The 25,950-nt window shown below is 36.3% G+C and overlaps 2 protein-coding genes across 5 annotated transcripts in view; both read right to left on the reverse strand.

The window, feature by feature from the left end:
- Positions 1-7,276, reverse strand: part of LOC128211324 (solute carrier family 23 member 2-like) — a 46,022-nt gene extending 38,746 nt beyond the window's left edge. For 2 of the 4 annotated variants that reach the window (XM_052915988.1, XM_052915989.1), the window contains exon 1: positions 7,208-7,276. In XM_052915988.1, the coding sequence (XP_052771948.1) occupies positions 7,208-7,225 (18 nt within the window). In that variant the 5' untranslated portion in view covers positions 7,226-7,276. Of the gene's footprint in view, positions 1-377; positions 450-605; positions 735-7,207 lie in introns of those variants that run through there. The other 2 variants (XM_052915992.1, XM_052915994.1) reach the window with 2 other exon arrangements.
- Positions 7,277-17,787: 10,511 nt separating this feature from the next.
- Positions 17,788-25,691, reverse strand: LOC128211325 (EF-hand and coiled-coil domain-containing protein 1-like). The gene is made up of 8 exons (XM_052915995.1): positions 24,760-25,691; positions 22,440-22,624; positions 21,937-22,040; positions 21,453-21,679; positions 21,114-21,166; positions 20,704-20,828; positions 19,568-19,799; positions 17,788-18,091 (listed from the first exon to the last, which is right to left on the reverse strand). Exons 1-8 carry the CDS (start codon positions 25,392-25,394, stop codon positions 18,015-18,017), a joined length of 1,638 nt encoding a protein of 545 aa, XP_052771955.1. The 5' UTR covers positions 25,395-25,691; the 3' UTR covers positions 17,788-18,014.
- Between the last annotated feature and the right edge of the window lie 259 nt (positions 25,692-25,950).

The following is a 25,950-nucleotide window of genomic DNA, read 5'->3' on the forward strand; positions in this document are numbered from 1 at the left end:
GTTGAAACTCCCTTTTTTACGATCCTGAAAACCTATTCTTAATTAAGCATTAACAATTCGTTTAAACAGTTGTACCATTTGACAAAATATTAAATACTCTGTAATATTATGCAACATACAGAACTTGTCAGTACTTGGAAATTATATAATATCCCCTTCCTGTTTACGTAATGCACCCAGAAACAAATCAAACAATGTCAGAATTAACGGGATTTTCGCTAATTTTACAGCGCCGTTATTAGTTGTGTGCAGTTTACTATAACCCACTACTCATTCATAAAAATAATACACCCACGTGGCCAGTCAAATATATAGAAAACCATAGAATACATGTCACGCCGAAAGCTTTAAATAGCAACGTTAGATCATTCGCTTACCGTCAACAAGTGCGTAATTCGCAAGGTCAAGTTTATAACAATCCGAACTATGTGTATACTCGCTGCATTACAATAGAACGATCATGTGATCTTTAACACTGAACAAAATATTACATAAGCAAGCAAAAGAGGCTGGCTACCTCAAACAAAACGTATGTCAATATAACGCAAACATTTTATACTGAAGAGTCATTTAAATCACCGATTTTAAAAAAAAATGTTACTTACTATCAAGTATATCCTCCAACCAACACAAATCCAGATGTTTGTGAATCAGTTATTTTCCCAGAACAGAATATAATACCGGATCCACTAAGCTGGTATAACCACCGGGTTTCGAGTGCTGATCGATTTTGACTGTATTTGCCGTTTTTACTATAACATACACAGCTGAACAAAGATTCCGCTGCGCACCGGTTTTATGATGGATAACTGGTCGATATTGCCGTCGTTTTGTCAGTCTGTCCATTATGTTTGTCCGTTCGTATGTCGGTCCGTCACAACACTTATGTCCCGGGTATATCTGATAGAATACAGCATATAGTCGGTTAAAAAGCTAACTAAAGCTTATGTTGTACTTGTTCAGTGTGTGTAAACCATGATAAATTACGTCATAAATGAAGCGTCGAAAGACATCATTTTGCTTTGAATGAAGACTTTAAACAATTGTAACTTTACTATCTCTTCACCATTTTAAGTGAAACATTGCGCAGTCTCCACCGCATACAGAGTCCCGCGTTTTAACAAGCGTTTGATTGAGAGTAAAGTTTCAAGGGCTTCAACACTTCGACACACTACTTTTTCACAAAACCCGACCGCCTGATTTGGGACTGTCAAAACATTACTTCGGTAACAGGTATATACACACTGCTGTTGCTACATCGCCGACTCAAAATTAATCTTATATATCATATCTTAGCAGGGATTTTAGGAGACCGACCCACAAAATAACTTATTAATTACTCGAATAGCTCACAGGGGCGTAGCCAGCGTTACGCATGTGCGTAACATCAATTTGAAAAATAAACAAATAAATATGGCCAAAAATGGCATCAAAGTTGAGGGATAAGCTAAAAAAAGGATATCAGAATAAAAGGAAGATCAGTAAAAGTAAGCATTGCTTCTCAGTGCTAGCCTAGCTAACTGAGCCAAAATCAATCACTTGAAAACTTCAAAGTCGGCGGCTCCGAACCTATAAATCGCTCCAAATACACATCAGAGCTCAACATGGTAGTTTCATTTTCCATTTTTTCCCTTGGGGAGGCCCCCCGAACCCCCAACCGGCTCAGACAGGGATATTCCCTCTCTCACATCCACCCTCTTTCGTGCGTAACATTCAGTAAAGCCTGGCTACGCCCCTTGCTCCATCAACCCTTATGTTAATTCCTGATGGTTGGTGACACTTTATAAATCTAGTCACATTTGAAAGGCATTTGCAAGTTGGTTATCATTTGAAAGGGACTCGCTCATATTTTTGGACCAAACATTAATTTTCCCGGTAATGCATTCGAAGACACTTAATTATCATTATTTTACTCCATGATATCGAAAATTGCAGTACAAAAAAATAGTTCTTAGTTTTAACTCACGCCGGTAAACTCAAGTTGAGGAAAAAAACAACAACAAAAATCCTTCGTCTTAACCACAAGGCCACTAGGACTTGGGAGAATCCCCTAAACTAAACGACATTTATGACAGTTTATTCATCCGCTTTATGATTCAACTGAAAACGGATGAAAATTACCAACTTTGCAATATTTGAATGCCATTTTTTTGTAATAATTTCGCCATATTTACCGATTAAATATTTTTCAGTCTGTGGAAATTTGATCTTTTCAAATGATACCAAAATCAACAAGGATTACATTTTTTTAAATTGACACACATGTGGTCTGGAATTTTAATCATTAAAAACGAACAAGGTATGAATTGCAGAAAAAAACAACACTTTCGTATATCGGTTTATGATAATAAACCATGAAAACAGAATAAACCAGATATTTATGTTTCAATGACATATCAATAAAAATATGAAACAAAAACGATAGCTGACAGTAAATTTGATGGTTTTAAAATCAGACTAAAGCGCGCAATCTTAGCGACGGAAATGACAAGGCGTATTTCAGAATAAAAATGTGAAAATGTTCATTTGATAGGTTAATGCAATATTTAAATGAATATATTACTGCATAATGGCTTGATCCCCACTTAACCCTTCATATTGTTTAAGAGTTTATATATATATATATATATACGGTTTTGCCCGTGTCCAAGAGCTGCATTATGGCTTGTTCCCCATGTAACCCTGTATGTTGTTAAAGAGTTTATAAAGGTTTGCCCGCGTCCATGAGCTGCATTATGGCTTGTTCCCCATGTAACCCTGTATGTTGTTAAAAAGTTTATAAAGGTCTGCCCGCGTCCATGAGCTGCATTATGGCTTGTTCCCCATGTAACCCTGTATGTTGTTAAAGAGTTTATAAAGGTCTGCCCGTGTCCATGAGCTGCATTATGGCTTGTTCCCCATGTAACCCTTTATGTTGTTAAAGAGTTTATAAAGGTTTGCCCGCGTCCATGAGCTGCATTATGGCTTGTTCCCCATGTAACCCTGTATGTTGTTAAAGAGTTTATAAAGGTCTGCCCGTGTCCATGAGCTGCATTATGGCTTGTTCCCCATGTAACCCTGTATGTTGTTAAAAAGTTTATAAAGGTCTGCCCGTGTCCATGAGCTGCATTATGGCTTGTTCCCCATGTAACCCTGTATGTTGTTTAAGAGTTTATAAAGGTCTGCCCGTGTCCAAGAGCTGCATTATGGCTTGTTCCCCATGTAACCTTGTATGTTGCTAAAGAGTTTATAAAGGTCTGCCCGCGTCCATGAGCTGCATTATGGCTTGTTCCCCATGTAACCCTGTATGTTGTTTAAGAGTTTATAAAGGTCTGCCCGTGTCCAAGAGCTGCATTATGGCTTGTTCCCCATGTAACCTTGTATGTTGTTAAAAAGTTTATAAAGGTCTGCCCGCGTCCATGAGCTTCATTCTGGCTTTTCCCCATGTAACCCTGCATGTTGTTACCGAGTTTATAAATGTCTGCCCGTGTCCATGAGCTGCATTGTGGCTTTTCCCCATGTAGCCCTGCATGTTGTTACCGAGTTTATAAATGTCTGCCCGTGTCCATGAGCTGCATTATGGCTTTTTCCTCATGTAAACCTGCATGTTGTTACCGAGTTTATAAATGTCTGCCCGTGTCCATGAGCTGCATTATGGCTTGTTTCCCATGTATCCCTGTATGTTGTCTAAGAGTTTATAAAGATCTGCCCGCGTCCATGAGCTGCATTATGGCTTGTTCCCCATGTAATCCTGTATGTTGTTTAAGAGTTTATAAAGGTCTGCCCGCGGCCATGACCTGCATTATGGCTTGTTCCTCATGTAACCCTGTATGTTGTTTAAGAGTTTATAAAGGTCTGCCCGTCCCCATGAGCCACATTATGTATTGTTTCCCATGTTTCCCTTTATGTTGTTTAAGAATTTATAAAGGTCTTCCAGTATCCATGAGCTGCATTATGGCTTGTTCCCCATGTAACCCTGCATGTTGTTTAAGAGTTTGTAAAGGTCTGCCCGCGCCCATTGGCGGTTTGGTATCATATTTCAGGGATTCAAATTATAAGCACGTACTTATCACATATTGTACAATTTTTCTTTGAGAAAAATGGGTTAAATACACAACTGGTCAATTTTGATTTTAAAGTGTATGCTTGATCTTTTTACAATATCTAATTCGTTTTTTCGCGAAAGTTAACTTTCAGTACATACTGTAAAGAAGTAGGTCAAATAGCTTCGATCTGTTCCATTAGCACAATAACACAATAATGGAACATGAGTGGCTGTAATATGAGCTATGTACACAGGCTTACCTTTCAGGCTGTATACCATGTATATACTAGTATACAAGTTATGACATTTCCTTTTCAGTTTGTTTAGCCCACTAGCGGCTTAAGAGGGGGGTGCACCCGGCGCGCGCCCCCTCTAAAATCGTTCAACTTTTTATGTCATTATCGGTAAAAATAATTAAATAGCTCATAATGCAGCTTTCCCGACTACACATTGTAAACAAATTCTTGATGGAGTAACCCCAAATCCCCATGCAAACAGTGTATGGTACAAACTTTCGGTTCTGAGAAAGGGGCGCATGCCATAAGGTTGCGCCCCTAAGTAACGCCCCCTCTTACGTTAATTCCTGGATCCGCTATTGGTTTAGCCCCTTCACAATGTTTTCACGTTATCTCTGAACTTACACAAAAATTGTAAAGAAAAACAAAATCACATTCAGCAACATGCTTGCTCGGAAAGCAGTTTGTTAACACAAAGCTATTACTAATATTAATTTGCAAGGTTTTATTATCTGAAAGCAAGCTTTTTCATGTAAATTATAGTAGGGAATGGCCAATTGCTTCTTAGCTTTTTTCATGGTGATAATAGCTTAAACAAAACTAATTGATTTCTGAAAAGATTAATGAAATAAAATCAAAAGTAATAAAAAAGTAGGAAAACTGTGTTTATTCATCTTATTTTTAAATTATTTGTATTTGTCTTTGTTTTCATTTCATTTTTTTTCTCATTTTTTTTTTTAAAAAAATTTAGGGGGTGGGGGATTGGCAGGGGTGTTCGAGGTTAAACTTAGCAGTGTGATGACGCAAATCAAATGTCCGAATTAATTTGGTGTGGCCTTAACTAACTCGATATAAAAGTCTGCCCCAGGATTTGTCAGTCAAGTTTTAATCGCAATAATATTATTAAAGTAATATTTGTATTTATAATCAATACAAACACATGTATAGCAAACATGAATTTTGAGGGATAAATCTTTTACTTCTTACTTAATAATGCATTTATGGCAAATAGGAATTACTGATTACAATATTGTAACCGTGTATTTAATGGCTGAAAACGCACAAATATTAAATGACTGGTGAGTCCTAAAAGATTAACAGTGATCAACTATCCACATAATGTAGAAATATCGTGTTTTCTGCACATTTCTTTCAAATCAAACACGGTACCCTCCATAAGAACCATTGTTTTCAACATTTATATTTATCTTTTATTCATAAAATAAAACAATTTAATTAGTTGGGATACATCTTATTTGAAGTAAGTCAGCAATTTAACAGCCAGCTCAAATCGTCAAAAAAACTGAATTCCACTAATGACTTCTTTATTGTGTATGTGTAGATTGTAAATGTCATGTCATGGTTTAATACTTGCATGGAACGTGGCGTTGAATCACAGAGCGTACAGCGACAGTAGGAAAAGCGACTTGCTAGTCCTCGGTGACATTTTTGTTAATCTAACAGGGGCGAATCAAGAAATGGACGTAACCTAGCGGTGCAACGTTTTGATATGTGCCCCCTCTTTTAGAACTGAAATTAATATGGTTTAAAGTGTTTGCAGTAAGTTTTTGGGTACTCCCCCAATATTTTTTTACTGATTGAAGTCCGAAATGGTGCATTTTGAGTGTTGTTTTTTTATTTCTTCTTTTCTCTCCGATATTGACATAAAAAGTAAACTCGGACGATGTTTTTGTGGGGGTGGGGGTGGGAGAGGAGCCCCCCGCATGGAATTGCTTTCACTAAATAATATCGAGGTTGTCCGGTTAGCGCAGTGATTAGCGCACTCGCTTCTCACCAAGGCGACCCGGGTTCGATTCCCGGCCTGGGCGCATGTGAGGTTGGTTAGTGGTCACCAAGCCGGACAAGTGGGTTTTCTCCGAGTACTCCGGTTTCCCCCACAACACAAGACCACACTCTCGCGCAACATCGTGCCAACGAGAACGACTTAGTATAAGCTATCATAGTTTCCTTCACAATCGTTGTAAAATATTTAATGGTTAAATTAAATAATATCCAGCTGTTGACTGTATCCTATTTTAAAAGATATTTAGCGTAGAGCCTCTGCCTAATAAAAGTATAATACCTAGCATTAGTGTAATAGTATTTTGGGTGTCATTATTGGCGAAGTGAATTATTGGCTAATCCATGGTTCATTCATGAAATAAACGCGAGTGGCTTAACACCTATAGTATGTGGGCTTTAGAAATTAATCAGTTTCTGATGAACGCCACCATATTAGTTTTAAATTACATAATTAAATCCCACGTTCATCATACAATGATTGTTAGGGGTCAATTTGGTGCAAAATACATTTACAGTCTAAAGAGGTATGAAATATTCAGTTGGCCAAAAGAGTAAACTGACAACAGATTTTCCATTTATGAATTCCGAATATATCACGTAAATGGTCTCAGTGATGGTAGCTAGCTGTCCTGTTCTTAATTCCGTCTACATCACAAAGAATTATCAAAAATAAAAAAAAAATAAAAAAAAAAAAATAAAAAAAAAATAAATAATAATAATAATAATAATAATAATAATAATAATAATAATAAAGAAAGAATTAAATAATAATAATAATAAAAATTATAATAATAATAATATAATAATAGTAATAATAATAATAAAAATTCATTCATAAAACATTCCTAACAAAATTAAAAAATATAATAATAATGATAATAATAATAATAATAATAATAATAATAATAATAATAATAATAATAATAATAATAATTAATTCATAAAACATTCCTAACAGTCATTATCCGTTTCATTTGACTAACTTTTCACAATAACGTATAATGTGATTAACACTTGACATCTGAGACGCTTTCCGTTTTTATCTCATTTTAGATGAATGTGTCTTCCAGAGATCTATACATGTCCCTATCCATTATAGATGCATGCAGATTAAAGAACATACATAAAAACGAAAAAAGCTTACTTCTGGCTCAAAATCCATATACCAACAGACAAGCAAGCCCAAATCGGTTTCTAGAGTGGAGCGAAGGCACAGTCCTATACTCTTAGTCTGAATTGTACGGATTTTGGGCCTTAAATACTAAAAGAAATACGAGTGAGGGCAGTGTTATAAAATAGTGTGTTTCATGGAGGAGAATATAGGAATGGCGAATGAACTTCGGTCAATAAGGGGAAAGCTTTCGGAATGAAATGTACAAACTTTTAATTAAAGTCGGGTGGATATAAACTTTTTTAATTTCTGTTTTTGTGTTGTGGTCTTTGCACAGACTGGTTATTGTAATTTTCTTCCACAAAAGAAGCATTCACATTAAGTTTTTTTACGCCGTATTTTGGTAGTGATGTTCCGACAAGTTTTAGTGCGTGTAATGGAACTTATTCGGCTAGTTTTGAAGACATCATCATCATCATCATCATCATCATCATCATCACAATATATAGTAACAATATACATGTATTGCAATACGGCTTTAGGTGTAATCTTGCAGTTTTATGTGTAATCCTGCAGTTTTAGGTGTAATCTTGCAATTTTAGGTGTAATCTTGCAGTTTTAGGTGTAATCTTGCAATTTTAGGTGTAATCTTGCAATTTTAGGTGTAATCCTGCAGTTTTAGGTGTAATCTTGCAATTTTAGGTGTAATCCTGCAGTTTTAGGTGTAATCCTGCAGTTTTAGGTGTAATCTTGCAGTTTTAGGTGTACTCTTGCAATTTTAGGTGTAATCCTGCAGTTTTAGGTGTAATCCTGCAGTTTTAGGTGTAATCTTGCAGTTATAGGTGTAATCTTGCAGCTCTAAACGTTAATATATGTGGTAGATTCAACATGTTTTATACAAACAAGGAAACAGGAGTTCAAAATGTGAGAAAATTTTGAAATTGAGAATGTTTGGACAAAAGTAAAAGGAAACAACTGATATTGTCAATGAGGCTCTGAAATTTTCAAACTTCAAAATTAATGGTTAAACATTGAAAAAGCCTGCGAAAACAGACCGCGAAACATATTGGAATGGAAGCATTCTTTTCTTTAAATCTATGTATTTGAATGAATTTCCTCGATGTATTATATTAAGTTGGAACAATTATCTATTAAGCGTGGACGTTTTACTCTCGTTCCGTCTGGAAAGTTAATAATTTCATAGTGACTTTGCACTAAAATTATTTTATAACTTTTGCGATTCAGTATGTATACCAGTACTAGATTTCCAATGGAGATTACAAATCAGCTTTACATGAAGTTAAATTTCAGTACAGAAATCCTGTGCCACTTTGTAATTTCCCTTCTACATGATTCTTTGTTTCCATTTATTGATTTACAAGTAGGAATCATTGATTTAAAATGGCACCACATGTATGTTTTAACAGACAATTGTTTAACCCCCCCCCCTCCTTCTGAATGATAGAAATGTACATTGATTAATAAATTTGTTCAAAAATTCACATTTCAGACAATATAGTTTGCGTTTTAACGTACTTTCGTACAGGCTTAATGAAATCCATCCAAACTAGGATTTTTTAGTATGGCCTAAGACAATCATTTATTTATTTTTAGCATTACATCAATACGTTTTTACGTTCAGAAATCAGTACATTTATTATTAGATCAAAGAACATAGTTCTGTCAATTATTCATGTTCAGATATATTTCTTGATAAAACACAGTTTTACAGCACGTACTGTTATTTAACCTGTGTATTAAAGAAATGTTAAAGTAACAAACTATTGGTTGCCTGGGGCCTCTTTGAACACAAGGCATTAAATGGACTCGCTAATGTGTTTTGGCTAAAATAGTTTATCAGAAATGCATCTGACAACCCTCATTCCATCATTATTTTCTTATTTATGATATCGAAATAATAGAGAAAAAAAACACAATTTAAGTATAACAACAATATTTTGGTTTCAGTGGGATACGAACCAAAGCCTGTAAAATCACAGCCACGAGGCTAAAATAACTTATACAGCAGGCAAGGTGTGTGTGTGTGGGGGGGGGGGAGCTTATTTATACACGCACTCGAGCCTTTCCCATTCGGCAAGTGCTCCGATAAGATTGTTAGTCATTTTATTTATTGGAGCATAGTGCACAGACAGGAAAATAAACATGTGAGAGCTTCCCTGGTTTATTAACGTGCACCAGTGTATAGCACTGTCACAAGGGACACCAAATTAACGTCCCTTCCGGAAGACGATTATTATTTTAGTGGTGCGGCTTGGAATCAGACCTGCCACCCCTGGATTGACAGTCAAGCATGTTACCACTAGACAACGGATCCGCCACTAGCAGGCACTGACATTTTGACGTTATATTTATATATTGATAACATCACGTGACAATGTCAATCAACCAATCATGCAACAACTTACTTACTGAAGGTCGTTAGTAATGCTATTGAAAAGGGTGATCTTCACACACGAGATTGAACAAATATCAACAATGATTTGCTGAAGGATTCTAGCTGTCAGATATATAAAAGTTCATATGCATCCGAGACATTCGAGACATTCGGAACCCCTCGGCAATTTTTTATCGAAAACAACCTCGGATATACACGGAAGGATTACAATGTCAGTAGTCTTTACATTTAACAACGCTGCAAAAAGATCTCGTAGTAATTTCAATTTAGTAGTTCAACTTAATGACTTTACTCTTGGGTATCTTAATAGTTTATGCATTTTTTAAATTCCACTTCACTGGCATTTTATTTAAGCAATGTAGTTCAAAATACACGTATAATCACTACAATTAATTAATACTATTATTTAAAAGTCAACGAAATACTTCCGATGTTATTTTCGATGGAAAATTGCCGAGGTGGAACGTCAATGGCTCGCTATGGTGTGTTGAATACAAAAACATTAGTTTGCATGCTCGGTACTCAACCATCTCGTCTCACGATGTCAACATCATATTAAGAAAAGCCTTTTTAAATATAGGTTTTGCAATCACCGCCGCTCAAAAAAAGCTGATTTTTGAAAATAAAATAAAATTGTATTTCGATTTTTTTTATTTCCGCCGATGAAACAATATCGCGGCAAATCATTTAAAGCAGCGGACGTCGCAGAAGCTGTGAAAATGTTCGTGTTAATATCTCTGAAAAAGTTTAAACCAATGAAAACCCTTCATCGGATTTGCAGGGTGCTGCTAAAAACCCGGTATCCAGTGGTATCGCCTGGTACCTGGTATTACTTTCCGATACCGGATTAGGTTGATATCGGGGTTAATATCAAATGATAAATCCAAGTATCACACGGTCCGTTATTTATTGCCTATTGACAACCAATGCGTACTTTGAAAAGCTCGGTATCAACATAATCCGGTATCAAAACTGTGATACGGCTTTTCCCGATATCGATACCTGGTACCGGGTTTTAGCACCACCCAGATTTGCATCGTCATTGATAAAATGGCTGCCCTCTTGTTGCTGGTGGAAAAATATATTGAGGACGAGAAACTTTTTCTTTTTGAATGCAATTGTTACAGTGATCTACGTTTGTTACACCTGGGCGAAATAATTTCACGTCAATTAGTCGACCATGATATAGAAAGTAAATTATCCATTCTAATGTCCTCATACCCTAGGAAACTATCTAAATATTATCTGTAAATGCTTACCTGAAAAGACGAACTATTATGTATTCTTAAGTAATGCGATTTTTGATAATTTTCTATCGCTCTTGGAACTCGCAAAGTATCTGTAATACCAACTTTGTTATGATACTAATATTTACACCTCAACTTCTTTTCCTGAAATGAACCGCCTTTCGGCAATTGCGTTCATCAATCGATGAACGCAACATCTTCGGATATGTTCGGATCGCAATTCATTGCATAACAATATACATGAAAGCTATTGATCTTGTTATTGGCTGTATTGTGTCAGCAGGTCCCGTAAAATATAGATCAACATTTTAGAAAATGTTAGTTTATTATATTTTAAATATATTGGTACCAGAAGTGTTTTAATTTTTACGTTTTAAAGTGATTTCAAGTGGTTGATCTTTTCCCGCGTTATTGTGACGTCATTTGAAAAAAATGTTTCCGGTTATAGTCGGGTCGTTCTATTTACAGAATGGGTAAGAACGGATTGCTGAAAGGTTTTCTTAAAGGAAATGAAGTAGTTTTTTAACAATTATTGAATGAAATAATGAACTATTGGTGTAAATATAAGGAATGAATTGCGGGGTTGATGTCATTATCGGGGATATGAACGCAATTGGGTTGGTCAAAGTACGCGTGGAGTCCTTCGGACTCCACACACATTGACCATCCCAATTGCGTTCATACCCCGATAATGACATCAACCCCGCAATTCATTCCTTAAGTCAATTTATGTAATATACATTACACTTTAGATTTGGTGACCTATAAACCCAACGGGTCGGGTGCAAATGTTTGTATAAATGTTATTACTACTCTGTTTGAATTGCACATGTCACAATATTTACACCTCAACTTCCATTCCCTAAATGCCTTATGGCAGTTGCGTTTATCAATCGATGAACGCAACACCTTCGTATATGATCGGATCGCAATTCATCGCATAACAATATACATGAACATTTTTGATCTTGTTTTTGTTTGTATTGTGTCAGCAGGTGCCGTTAAATATCAATAAACATTTTACAAAGTGTTAAATTATGATATGATAAGTGTATCGTTGCCATAAGTGTTTCAATTTTAGGTTTTAAAGTGATTTCAAGTGGTTGATCCTTTCCCGCGTTATCGTGACGTCATTTGATAAATCGTTTCCGATTACAGTCGGGTCGTTTTATTTGCAGAACGGGTAAGAGCGGATCACTGAAAGGTTTTCTTAAATGAAATAAAGTGGGTTTTTAACAAATCTTGAAAGAAATAATGCACTATTGGTGCAAATATAAGTAATGAATTGCGGGATTGATGTCATTATCGGGATATGAACGCAATTGGGCTTGTTAAAGTGTGTGATAGGACTACACGCGTACTTTGACCAGCCAAATTGCGTTCATATCCCCGATAATGACATCAATCCCGCAATTCATTCCTTAAATAATAAAAATTTTTACTTACTTACATTATTCGCTGTATAGAAGGGAGCACACTGATAAACAGTTATTTTGTTAACATTAACAATTATGACACGGTTGGTGAATTGGTATGAATGGTATCGGACAATGTGGAAGGAGCCATTCACTAGGGACAAACGTCTTTTTAAGATAAACATCTTTAATTCAATGAGGAAAAATATTAAATGAAATATTATAACATGCATTTACAAGTATAAAGAGTGATTAATGAAAATATGAAGTAAACTTGTCAGATTAATAAAAAAATAAATGTGCACACATCTACATATTGACTTGGCATTCAAAAAGAAAACCATACACCATAGCTTTTGATTTTCTGTGGTTATCTTATCGACCAAAAATAAAATTCCACAAATGTAATTTTATTTTTATTTCCTCCTCCTCTGACATTTTATGTCTCTGGACGTTTGTAAAACATAAAATTAAAAAAGGCCTAACAGGATAGGTTTTTTTTTTCTTTTTTTTCTAGGAACGACTTTACCGCAAACAGGAGACGTTTGTCCTGATCTCAGATAAAGCTCATACACCCCACACGTAGTTTAAATAAACACAAACATTCTTTGGTTAAAAATAAAACAAATTTTAGAGTTGTTCAAAGTGTTTAGTAGCTATTTTTATTGCTTATTAGTGTTATTTAAAGTTGTTATTTTAAAAAAAAGAAGTTGTAGGCCCGGGCCTTTATGTAGCTACGCCACTGAATTAATGTAAACGATTTGATTGTGGCAGCTTACATATCAGCCAAACGTGTTTTTGGAAGGGATTTATTATACTGCTTGCTATTGCTGTTCACTTAAAAAGAAACTTTTTTAATTAGTTAGATAACATCTTTCTTTATGTGTTTTCACAAAATACATCAGACATACTTCAATTCATTTAGCTTTCAAGTTTAATAGTTGTTTTTTTTTTTATTGTTTTTTAAACAGCCTTTGAAATGAGGTTTTCCAGTTAAAAATGGTTACGTTGCCACAAATTCACCTGTTAAAAAGCGTCGAATATCGCTTACATATTTCTAATCTTAACACAATTCGTATGAATAATTAATTAATAAGTAATTCTGTAATACCAACTTTGTTATGATACTAATATTTACACCTCAACTTCTATTCCTGAAATGAACCGCCTTTCGGCAATTGCGTTCATCAATCGATGAACGCAACATCTTCGGATATGTTCGGATCGCAATTCATTGCATAACAATATACATGAAAGCTATTGATCTTGTTATTGGCTGTATTGTGTCAGCAGGTCCCGTAAAATATAGATCAACATTTTAGAAAATGTTAGTTTATTATATTTTAAATATATTGGTACCAGAAGTGTTTTAATTTTTACGTTTTAAAGTGATTTCAAGTGGTTGATCTTTTCCCGCGTTATTGTGACGTCATTTGAAAAAAATGTTTCCGGTTATAGTCGGGTCGTTCTATTTACAGAATGGGTAAGAACGGATTGCTGAAAGGTTTTCTTAAAGGAAATGAAGTAGTTTTTTAACAATTATTGAATGAAATAATGAACTATTGGTGTAAATATAAGGAATGAATTGCGGGGTTGATGTCATTATCGGGGATATGAACGCAATTGGGTTGGTCAAAGTACGCGTGGAGTCCTTCGGACTCCACACACATTGACCATCCCAATTGCGTTCATACCCCGATAATGACATCAACCCCGCAATTCATTCCTTAAGTCAATTTATGTAATATACATTACACTTCAGATTTGGTGACCTATAAACCCAACGGGTCGGGTGCAAATGTTTGTATAAATGTTATTACTACTCTGTTTGAATTGCACATGTCACAATATTTACACCTCAACTTCCATTCCCTAAATGCCTTATGGCAGTTGCGTTTATCAATCGATGAACGCAACACCTTCGTATATGATCGGATCGCAATTCATCGCATAACAATATACATGAACATTTTTGATCTTGTTTTTGTTTGTATTGTGTCAGCAGGTGCCGTTAAATATCAATAAACATTTTACAAAGTGTTAAATTATGATATGATAAGTGTATCGTTGCCATAAGTGTTTCAATTTTAGGTTTAAAAGTGATTTCAAGTGGTTGATCCTTTCCCGCGTTATCGTGACGTCATTTGATAAATCGTTTCCGATTACAGTCGGGTCGTTCTATTTGCAGAACGGGTAAGAGCGGATTACTGAAAGGTTTTCTTAAATGAAATAAAGTGGGTTTTTTTAACAATTCTTGAAAGAAATAATGCACTATTGGTGCAAATATAAGTAATGAATTGCGGGATTGATGTCATTATCGGGATATGAACGCAATTGGGCTTGTTAAAGTGTGTGATAGGACTACACGCGTACTTTGACCAGCCAAATTGCGTTCATATCCCCGATAATGACATCAATCCCGCAATTCATTCCTTAAATAATAAAACAATTTACTTACTTACATTATTCGCTGTATAGAAGGGAGCACACTGATAAACAGTTATTTTGTTAACATTAACAATTATGACACGGTTGGTGAATTGGTATGAATGGTATCGGACAATGTGAAAGGAGCCATTCACTAGGGACAAACGTCTTTTTAAGATAAACATCTTTAATTCAATGAGGAAAAATATTAAATGAAATATTATAACATGCATTTACAAGTATAAAGAGTGATTAATGAAAATATGAAGTAAACTTGTCAGATTAATAAAAAAATAAATGTGCACACATCTACATATTGACTTGACATTCAAAAAGAAAACCATACACCATAGCTTTTGATTTTCTGTGGTTATCTTATCGACCAAAAATAAAATTCCACAAATGTAATTTTATTTTTATTTCCTCCTCCTCTGACATTTTATGTCTCTGGACGTTTGTAAAACATAAAATTAAAAAAGGCCTAACAGGATAGGGTTTTTTTTTCTTTTTTTCTAGGAACGACTTTACCGCAAACAGGAGACGTTTGTCCTGATCTCAGATAAAGCTCATACACCCCACACGTAGTTTAAATAAACACAAACATTCTTTGGTTAAAAATAAAACAAATTTTAGAGTTGTTCAAAGTGTTTAGTAGCTATTTTTATTGCTTATTAGTGTTATTTAAAGTTGTCATTTTTAAAAAAAAGAAGTTGTAGGCCCGGGCCTTTATGTAGCTACGCCACTGAATTAATGTAAACGATTTGATTGTGGCAGCTTACATATCAGCCAAACGTGTTTTTGGAAGGGATTTATTATACTGCTTGCTATTGCTGTTCACTTAAAAAGAAACTTTTTTAATTAGTTAGATAACATCTTTCTTTATGTGTTTTCACAAAATACATCAGACATACAATACATCAACGTTTTTTGGAAGGGATTTATTATACTGCTTGCTATCGCTGTTCACTTAAAAAAAACTTTTTTAATTAGTTAGATAACCTCTTTCTTTATGTGTTTTCACAAAATACATCAGACATACTTCAATTCATTTAGCTTTCAAGTTTAATAGTTGTTTTTTATTGTTTTTTAAACAGCCTTTGAAATGAGGTTTTCCAGTTAAAAATGGTTACGTTGCCACAAATTCCCCTGATAAAAAGCGTCGAATATCGCTTACACAAGTCAATTAAGTTAAACATAATATAGTATTAAATATGAAAAGGCATGTGTTTGTGCAGGTGAAATTACGTACCGTGCTGTAGAATAAACCCTAATTGTATATTTATGAGCTGTTAAAGAAATTGGTCTAATGCGGAGACACTGTGAAGTGAATTTTACTTTTTTGATACTTTAAAGGTTTGTTTGTGTATGTTTTGAGAACTTTATTTTTGAGTTATACTTGCAATCGTAACAACTCGGCCATCTCCGGAAAGCTTCGAGATAGACCTCGTAAATACAATCGTAACGATTCGGCCATCTCCGGCAAGCTTCAAGATAGTCAATTGTGTTGAAAAATGGCAGAGGTATTCCGATTGTTATTCTAGTCCTTAATCAAGGGAGACGAATGGGTATATATTGGGTACTAATTCCTTCATTCCTTATAGAAGATAAATTTGTTAGGTAGCGCATGTTGGTTAGGGTAAATTAGGGTTAGTAGGGCATAAGTGGGTATATTTTTATAATGGGAGTAATGGGAAAGTACCTAACAAAGGTTGATATGTGAGAACGTCCGTCCGTCCGTCCGTCCGTCCGTCTGTCCGTAACATTTCGTGTCCGGGCTATAACTTACTTATGCATTGATGGATTGTCATATTACTTGGTACAAATGTTGTCCTCATTGAGACGATGTGTAGTGACCTTGACCCGTGCCGAAACCTCAAAGGTCAAGGTCACACGAGACATTTAAAGGTCAGAGTACACATGCTCGTGTCCGCGCTATAAATTGCGTATGTATTGATGGATTACCATTTTACTTGGTACAAATGTTGTCCTCATTGAGTACCAAGAACTCTAACCAATTGTAATTTGTGCCAGTAATCCATCATGAAGTTTCGGGTCCATATTATGAAAATGCTAAAAAGTGGATAAGATATAAATGTTAATTGAAAGTGTTAAACAATTTGCACAGATTGATAATTAGCGCATTCTATCAAGCATTATCATTATGTGCAACAAGTTAAATATTTAAAAAAAAACACAATGTACACAAATGTGATAATATATTCATAACATGTGTTTTCTCTTCAAAAGCAGTAAAACAATGTTATGACGTCACCACAATATATATATGTATCTCTTTATCGAAAATACTTAAGGCTTGCTATTTCATCGATGTTATAAATCAAGGACTCATTTTCCTTCTTTTTTAGCCAAAATAACCTTGACATTGATCTTACCTACACTACACTCTTGACCAGTGGTTGTGTACAATTTTGGTCAGATTCAACGTACCTGTCAGGTTGCGAGAAAAACAAAATATACTAAAAAAAAACAACGGCGGGGATATAGCCGTCCTTTGGACTGCCTTGTTATCTTTTGTTTTAACGCACCCGCCCCCGCCCCCCCCCCCCCACCCCCGGGATATTTCACTGTTTTTTTTGTGTCTTTCATTTAACATATGAACTAAAATCTAGCCTTTTAAATTATTTTTATAATCCTTCCCAATTCTTATTTTAATACTACTTTCATTTAAAAAAAAACACATCAAAGTTTCAACAACTCTTCGACGACTTCATCTCACATATTACGCATATGTAACATAATACTAAGTATAGATTGTATTTTATTTATCAAGATAATACCAATACATATTTTATTTCAAAGATAAACAATAATATACAATAACCCAACAGTGGCGGCACTAGCGGAGGCGTGGGCAAGGGTCAATGCCCCCACCCCAAGTCGGCCGGAGAATTAAGTTTACGGGGCTTATAAATGAAGTTTTACTTTATAAGAATGTCCACATTATAAGATGTTTAAAGGCATTCTTGAATGCAAGATTGAACATTTTCAACGATTGTATACGTGCCATTCGAATACCTCGGTAAAATAAGATTTTGAAGGGCTTTGACGGTTGTGCCCCCCTCCACCCCCCCCCCCCACACACACTTATGAATTCCTGAAGCCGCCACTGCCCACGTTAATCGATATAAGCATACAGTATATAATGATGTTCATAGATTAATATGAACGTAATTTTTAGATACTATACAGAGATACAACGTTTATAATTGTAACGAAATTTGCGTCAACAGAACGTATACTGTCCATGGTAAGGAAACGAAAGGCAACATGGTTGTCCTGGTCAGCTTGAAGTGTGTTTCCATGGCGACCGCGGATCACGTGGCAAGGAGGAAGAGTGGACAGTCGGACAGCGTTTTCTGTAGGATCCGAATAAACTGGTCCGCCGTCATGTCTGCAAGGGAGAGAAGCGAGGGTAAGTAAACAGACATTCTTACGGTATTACCACCATTTCCTTACACTTGGACAATCTTGGGTTTGTTTGTTTTGCTTATTTATCCTTGGAACAGACAATTTGGGCCCTTTAAATGAAGATATCCGACCCAAAGGATCATCATTATATTTTGTCAAATTAGAAGGCAGAATTTTTCAAGTTTTTCTAAACATTTTTTTTCAGAAAATCGGCAACATGCCTTTATTGATATAAATCAGGCGAAGCGATATATAAAATACGTGGCTGCCCCAGTTAGTGGGTAGATAACAAAATATTATGTAGAGCACTTAACAACTTAACTTTTGTTAGTATGCACTTACACAAACTCATTTGTTTTGCGACTACTTCGCATCAAAACATTCATTTTGTAAGAACATAATATAACCACTACTAAGCCGTAAATGAAAATTATCTTAGAGTCAAAATTTTATTATTTTGCTACATATTTCAGTGAATTGAACTTCAGCCAGTATTGACAATAACACGAAATTGAGAAAATAAAACAATGAAAGTGTGACATTTATAACGTTACGTTTATATAGATTTAAGATTATTGAAGTTAAGACTAAAATCCTTTATTAAAACAGAACCCAGACAGTTTATAAAGGGTTGAATGAACAATTATACAACAATATAATTACCATCTTATTACAAATTTGTATACGAATACCTACATGAACCAAAGAGCCATGCGTTTCGCCTATATCTATTGAAAAGTTTAAATACACTTTGAAGTTCTCTATAAACAAAATTAAACCATTTTTTTACCTAGGCCGATAAAATATATCTGAGTTTAGGAAAACGGTCTCAAATGTGATAGGTACGGTTGGAATAACTTTTTAAGCCAATTAAAACAGCAATACAAGTCGACGCCATGATATTGACATTTCGATACCACAGGCGTCTGGCTCATTGTTTGTTTCAAAAATGTTCATTAAGTTCATTTTGGGTACATATAAGGCGCTGAACAACACATCTATAGGTATTTAGTGCCTATACAAGAAAGAAAACAAGGTATGTAACTCAAACTTACCGGATTTCACGGTAATGTCCAGTTTTGTTTTGTTTTTCAAATTTCTCAACCAACATAGAAACAATCCATTTTAAATAGGTGACATGGAATGGGGGGTCAATGCCCTTTGAAATGGAATGCGATATATTGGTATAACTATATTGTCCCAAGACAAACAAGACAGAATCAATGCCCTTATGGCCATAAGCGTAACTAGTGCTTTAAGAGAAATATCATATATCGGCAATTTTGCAAACAATTGCGCAATGTTCTTTTGTGAGTTATCTTCCATGACTGAATTGAAGTCATGATGCCAAAATCAGCTGATTTCGAGACTCAAATTTAAAGTATGTCAAAACTGTCAATCTGTGAAAGTGCAAATTTAAATGCAAGCTAACACACTGGGCAGTCGATGACTGCCTCACCTTGGTCCTCGCCACCGAAGCTCGAGTCTATGACGTCAAGGAGCAGCTGTCCAAGCGTCTTCCGGCTCAGGCACTGCGAGCGGCCCTTCTGCAGGAACCGGAAGACGCTGACTAGCTGGTCTTCGAGCGCGAGGAGGCGGCCACACTCCGTCTCCAACGCCTCCACCTGGAAGTTGGCCGTTTGCAGGTGGCGCCGGCACAGCGACAGCTCCTGCTCCACCCTAAACGCCTCCTGTAATGGCAGAATATTAATTATGATGTCAACAAAGTCTTATCTTATTTAGATATATATGTGTTGCTGATGCGAACTATTTGGTCAAACAATTTCGTCAAAAGGGCTCTCATATTAAGTTGCTTATCATATTCAAGGCCAATCCTTGGAATGTTTATTTTGTATACTTTGCATATGAACCTTTTCTGAATATGAAATAATTATGTTTTTACAAAACAAAATCTTTCCCAACCCGCCCTTTCGTCGACAGGTACTAGTACTTTTAACAGGGAAAAAAAAGTTGTTTTTGTCTCTTGTCCCAATTTATATGTTCGGGTTCTATTTTGGCGATCAGCAGAAAACATAGAGCGGCGGCCGGGGTAACCCGAACAATTTACTGTAGAACTTTCAAGTTGGACATAAACTTATTTGGCGTTTGTTCGTGCATTCGTCAGAATCGATCTACGTAAAATCAATAAACGTGTTTAATTTTCTTAAAGATGCACTCTTACTCCCAAATACGATTTACCACAATTAATACAATTCTTTTAATATACCATAACGGATGAATAAATGTCGAAAACAATGGTTCATATGAAGGATGCCGAGTTTAATTTGAAAGGAATGAGCAAAAAGTACGGTATTTCTACTTTATGCGACTATAGTATTACACAGTAAATCTTTTAGCACTCAACAATCATTTAATTTTTTTGCGCTTTCTGCTATTAAATACACGGTTACAATCTTGTTATCAGTAAAAATATTTTCCATAAATGCATTATTTAGTAAGTTGTATGTATGGATTTTGAATAAGAGTGTCACTTTAAGTAGTTTGTGTATGTAGTAGATAAATACTTAAAAGCAAATGTATTCATACAAAGACAAACATTGTATTCCCTTATTTTTTTCTACAATAAGCCCGGACCTGATGCTGCGAGTTCAGTTCCTCCAGCTGCGCGGCTATCTCGTGCTCCAGCCTCCTTATCAAAACCACTTCCGGTGGAGAACTGTCGTCTGCCGCAATATCGCAAAGGGGTGCGCCGGCCTTATCTGTATAACGTGTTTTCAGATGAATATTAGATTATCATCTGGCAAGCGTCGAGATTATGATTTACAGGTAAAAATAAAACATCTGCTCAAAATTTGACACCTAAAAATGATTTTTTGGTGAAATTATATGGATCAAATGTATGATTCATGAAAATGTGTTAAACTTGTAGAATCAGTAGTAAACGTCAGATAACGTTAATTCTAACGTAAACAAAAGACGTTTGATCGTAAATAACGGAGTTGATAATTTTCTAAAGATCCGTGGAGATATCTATAATGGCCCACCTGTTGATGTGGCTGGGGTTTGATGGTTGTCGGAGGAACTCTTATCCCGTGCTCTGAAAGATGGCTTTAAGTTATTCATTTTTAGCTTTATCGTTCTAATTAAAACGAGTTTTTTTTTATCACAGAGACGATGAGAGAATTCCTTTGAATGCAACCAAAGCAGAAAAAATAAGTTATTAATAATGATTTTGCAACGATTCTTGTTTTTTTTTTTTAAAATCATCTTCATAGCGTTCGTACATTACTATTTATATTTTAACTCTTTTAATTTGAAAATGAATAAAAAATGTAGTAAAGAAAATATTGATAAACATGTACATTGTTAACGACAATGCTCACCCAGAGAACGAGAACGTCCTCTGTCGGCTGGGCGTGCGGAGCGGGGACGGTGATGGTAGACAGGAAGTGGCGTCGGAGGACTCAACCTCGCGCAGGCTGTCCACGCAGACGGCAAACAGCTCCCGGCAGCATGTATACGTCTTCACAATGAGGTCGAGCTGACCTGCCTGCCGCTTCTTCTCCGCCTCGAGACGACATATTTCACGTGACAGGTCCGTGACGTCATGCTGAAACGAGATATAATCACAGAAATGCGGATTTTTTTCAAAGATAACTATACTTGATATTCACTTAAAATTAAAATTCTAAAATGCGAAATAATTATATGGCGCATTTTCCCCCCGCCACATTTTCGCATTGTCGCCCCTTTCACTTTTTTCGCACTTTTGCCGCGAAAACCCCCACACGAAAAGGCAGAAATCAGCAAACATATACACATGCATATATTATTAAATATATTCACAAATGCGCGAGTGATTGATACCTGCAGTTGGTTGTTGAAAGAGATGAGTTCGCGGACCTCGCGATCGCGGAGCTCCCTTACGTGGCTGAGTTCCCGGGCTAGCGCTGCCACTGACCGCTCCTCGCCTGCAAAAAAAACATGTAAAACCAGTATGGTAGTATGTATCGAAGCCTGTTGTATGGCATCTTAAGCAAACAATGTGGGATCGCGGTCACGGCCACGGGTGTAATACTAATGCATACTTCATACAGTCTAAACTCGCTATATCGAAGACGTTTGGACCTCGGGAAACACTTCGAGACAACGAAATTCGATATAACCGAATTACTTAACATGTTCAACTAAACCCAATAAAAAGTTCGACATAACCAGAACATCGAGATAACTGAGTTCGACATAGCGAGTTTCGTTTGAATTTTGGAAACCTGGGAGCAATATTACTGGAATGTAATCTTCCTGTACAAACCGTGACCTTTTAAAATGAATCTTATGAAACAATATATCCAGTCACAAGAGTGACAAACCTTTGAGTGGGTGGTACACGAGGTGACCGGTGTCAGGTGGCAGGGAATGTCTGTTGTTTGTGTTTCCGAGGCGAGGCGGCGTAAGTCGGACCGTCAGCGTTGGCTCCACGACCCCTCCACGCTGATGACGCTTCAGAGCCACCTGCATCCCAATATTCTGAGCGTCGGATGCCTGAAGCATCGTCCTGTGGTACACCAAATGGTTGGGATACTGATATTGCTTCGTGGACACATGCTTATACAATCGGAAATATTCGGACTTTATCCATCGGAAATAAGGACGGTTTACAATGTCAGAATTCTTCAGATTTAACCACGCTGCAAGTAGATCGCGTAGTAATCTAACGTTTTACCCTGCGCAGTCCTAATTATTTATGCAATATTATATTTAACCGGGAATCAGTTTGAACTACGTTAAACAAATTACACGTTAAAACACTGCAAATAATAATAATAATAATAATAATAATAATAATAATAATAATAATAATAATAATAATAATAATAATGATGATGATGATGGTGATGGTGATGGTGATGATGATGATGAAGATGATGATGATGAACCGGCATTCATCCAAGGTAATTTTCGATGAAAAAAGACCGAGTAGTTCCAATTGACGGTAATAAGGGCAAATTACACCGGAAATATAGGGTGTTGGGTGAAGCACTAGAAATCAGTGTAATCTTGCATGCAAATTGGTCAATTGACTAAAGAATATATAGGAAATTTACTTAGTGGTGTCTGACCATAATCTCTCCGTGTCTAGTAATATGCGGCCTGTCTCGTAATGCAGGTATGTGTTGCAAACTGCTTAAAATACTAGTAGTCGCATAATCTGCGGTTATTTAATTATATTATACCTTACATAAATATGTCCATTCCTTGTATTTATAAAGGCGATCGGTCCGTCTATCACCGTATTTTGATAAAAAAAATCCAGTATTATGACGTCAGAGGTCCATATCATATCAGGTTCGGACCTCGCCAAAAATGTAATATGGACCGCTGACGTCATACAACTGGTAAATGCGGCAACGGCGAACATTTGTCGCAACTAAACACAATTCGCTTTGTTCAATAAAACACATCGTAAGTGCTTAAAAATATTGAATGGTATTAAATATATATAAAATGTTCGGTATAATGTAAGAACTATTTACCCAGCACTTAGGGCCATATGGCATAATAAGGACCAGCCAGTCAGCCCCCCGAAGGTGAATGAACTTTCGTTGGCTGACTGGCCGGTCCTTATGATGCCATATGGCCCTCAGCGGTGTGTAATATTGCTTAAATATTGATATATCTAAAATAATGGGACATTCTACTTTCTAGGACCCCGACCTTACATTCATATAGCAGTGATGTCGGATGATTCACGTCTCTTTTAAAGACTGTATTATTTTTATGCCGTAAACTCACAGGGGCGTAGCTAGCTCTCTATTCATGGGATTTATAATTGTGCTAGGGGGTCCAGGGCATGAACATTTTGAAAACCATGATACATTTTGGGCGTTCTGGAGCGCTTTATTTAGTACTGGAAAATTAGGATCATGTAGTCAAGTACGTATACTGCAACTTTGGTTGATTTTTTTTTATGTCAGAATCATGTGGATTCAACCGCGTACTCGCGTATAGGCAGCTACGCACCTGATTGTCTCATGCTTTGAATGCATTGATTAAGGTCGTATATAATGATTTCTCAGACAAACTCTACTTTTTATGTTTTATCCGATGTCAAAAATAATAGCTTTAAAAAGATTTATAGTTAACCAAGGTATTACATTATCAACGGTCTGGCAGTGATAGCATTTTTTTTCAGACCTTTCAGACATTGGAATGGGTTTTCAAGAGAATATCTTTACTAAGAATTATTAAATTTGTTTTGATCAACACTTAACGACATAACGTTTTTCACTCACAAATTGAAATAACGTATACACAAAGGAGTCTCTGGGAAATCTTATATATTTACGTGAGGTTCTGTGACTGGCACATGACAGAAGTTTGCCACGGAACAAGTTCGTTCTCACTTGTCAGTACTCTATGCAAATTACCAAGTGCGCGTGTTTACACTTCAATTAGCACCATTTCAGACTAAATATTGTTAAACTTTACTTGGAGGACAACCCCCCCCCCATCATTTTTAACCAAATACATTTTGTTTCTGAGGGACGAATGCAAGTCAAAAGGTTACGCCCCTAAGTTACGCCGAATCCTGGATCCGCCTCTGACCTCAGCCCATATAAGCCGGCCAGTGTACGCAACCCTACCCCCAGGCCCCCAAACGGCCCTGCTGGCCCACACGTCCACGCCTACCTGAGATCCTCAATGATTTCCCTGAGAGTCTGAGACTCCTCTTTATGGAACGTGACTTCGTACAGCAGGTGGTCAATGTGTTCACGCATCTCGCTCAACCGGAAGCCCGCCAACCGCAGCTTGTCCCAGTTCTTGAACAGTTCCGCGTCATGGATGCACTGGTGGCTCTTGGACGTGGCCATCTGCTTTTGGAACGACGACCTCCTTGTACAGTCTGGTATAGTTGAGTTGGTTTCTTTTCCAATTGGATTATTGTTGTTATTGTTTTTAGCTCGAAACGTCTGATTCACAAGAAACCCTATGTAGTCTCCGTAACAGGCGAAATGTTCACACAGGCGGTCGTGAAAGTCTTTGAAAGAGAGGTCACTCACTTGCTTCAGGCCATCGTCCGTGTCCTTGAGATTCAGGACATCACACAAGAGGTAAAACTCCTCGGCTGATATTTTACCACGTCCCTTGGTGTCAATACTCTGAAACATGTCCTGCAAGTACTGGTCAAGGTCATTAGTGAGCACGATAATCTCGCTCTTCTTCGCTCCGTTGTTGCCGTACTGATAAGCCATGGTGTTGGACAGCCATTTTGCCTTTAAACGCGGGGACCGCCCCACCCTCGGGGACTGGGACAGAAGACTCATTTCCAAGGCAAGGTTCTTTGATTTATGTTATTTTTTAACTACATGTACTTTGTAAATCACAAATGATGCTAACGAAAATTAATTTTAATCCTTCTTTCTCGCTTCTTCATATGTTACACAGTTAGATCCAACAATGTCCTGACACAAGTGAATGCCAACGAAATTTGACCACACTTTATACAACTTTATTCCGCCAGTGTTTTTTTTACAATTATACAGTTCGGCTTATATTCAAAACTCTGAACTCTGAAAATAATATCAGACACATCTTAACCACCTTCCAGCCGTTAATATTAATAAAACCGTGGCACTTGACTTGATATAAATTCTGAGAACCTCGACTGATAAGCAGTAGGCTGGGCTTATAAAATAGAATAAAATACAAATTATCTTAGATTTAATCTACCAGATATGAACTATGTTCTGACGGTCTTAAAATCACAAACAGCTTGACCTTCTGGCATAAAAAATGGTTGGTTTAATTCACATCAGGATCAAATGCAACTGTGCACCTGTTTTTAAAAGATACTGGTATTCCTGGGAAAGAAGCGGCCGT

The sequence above is a fragment of the Mya arenaria genome, chromosome 12 (assembly GCF_026914265.1).
Source record: "Mya arenaria isolate MELC-2E11 chromosome 12, ASM2691426v1".
In the NCBI taxonomy this organism is placed as follows: domain Eukaryota; kingdom Metazoa; phylum Mollusca; class Bivalvia; order Myida; family Myidae; genus Mya; species Mya arenaria.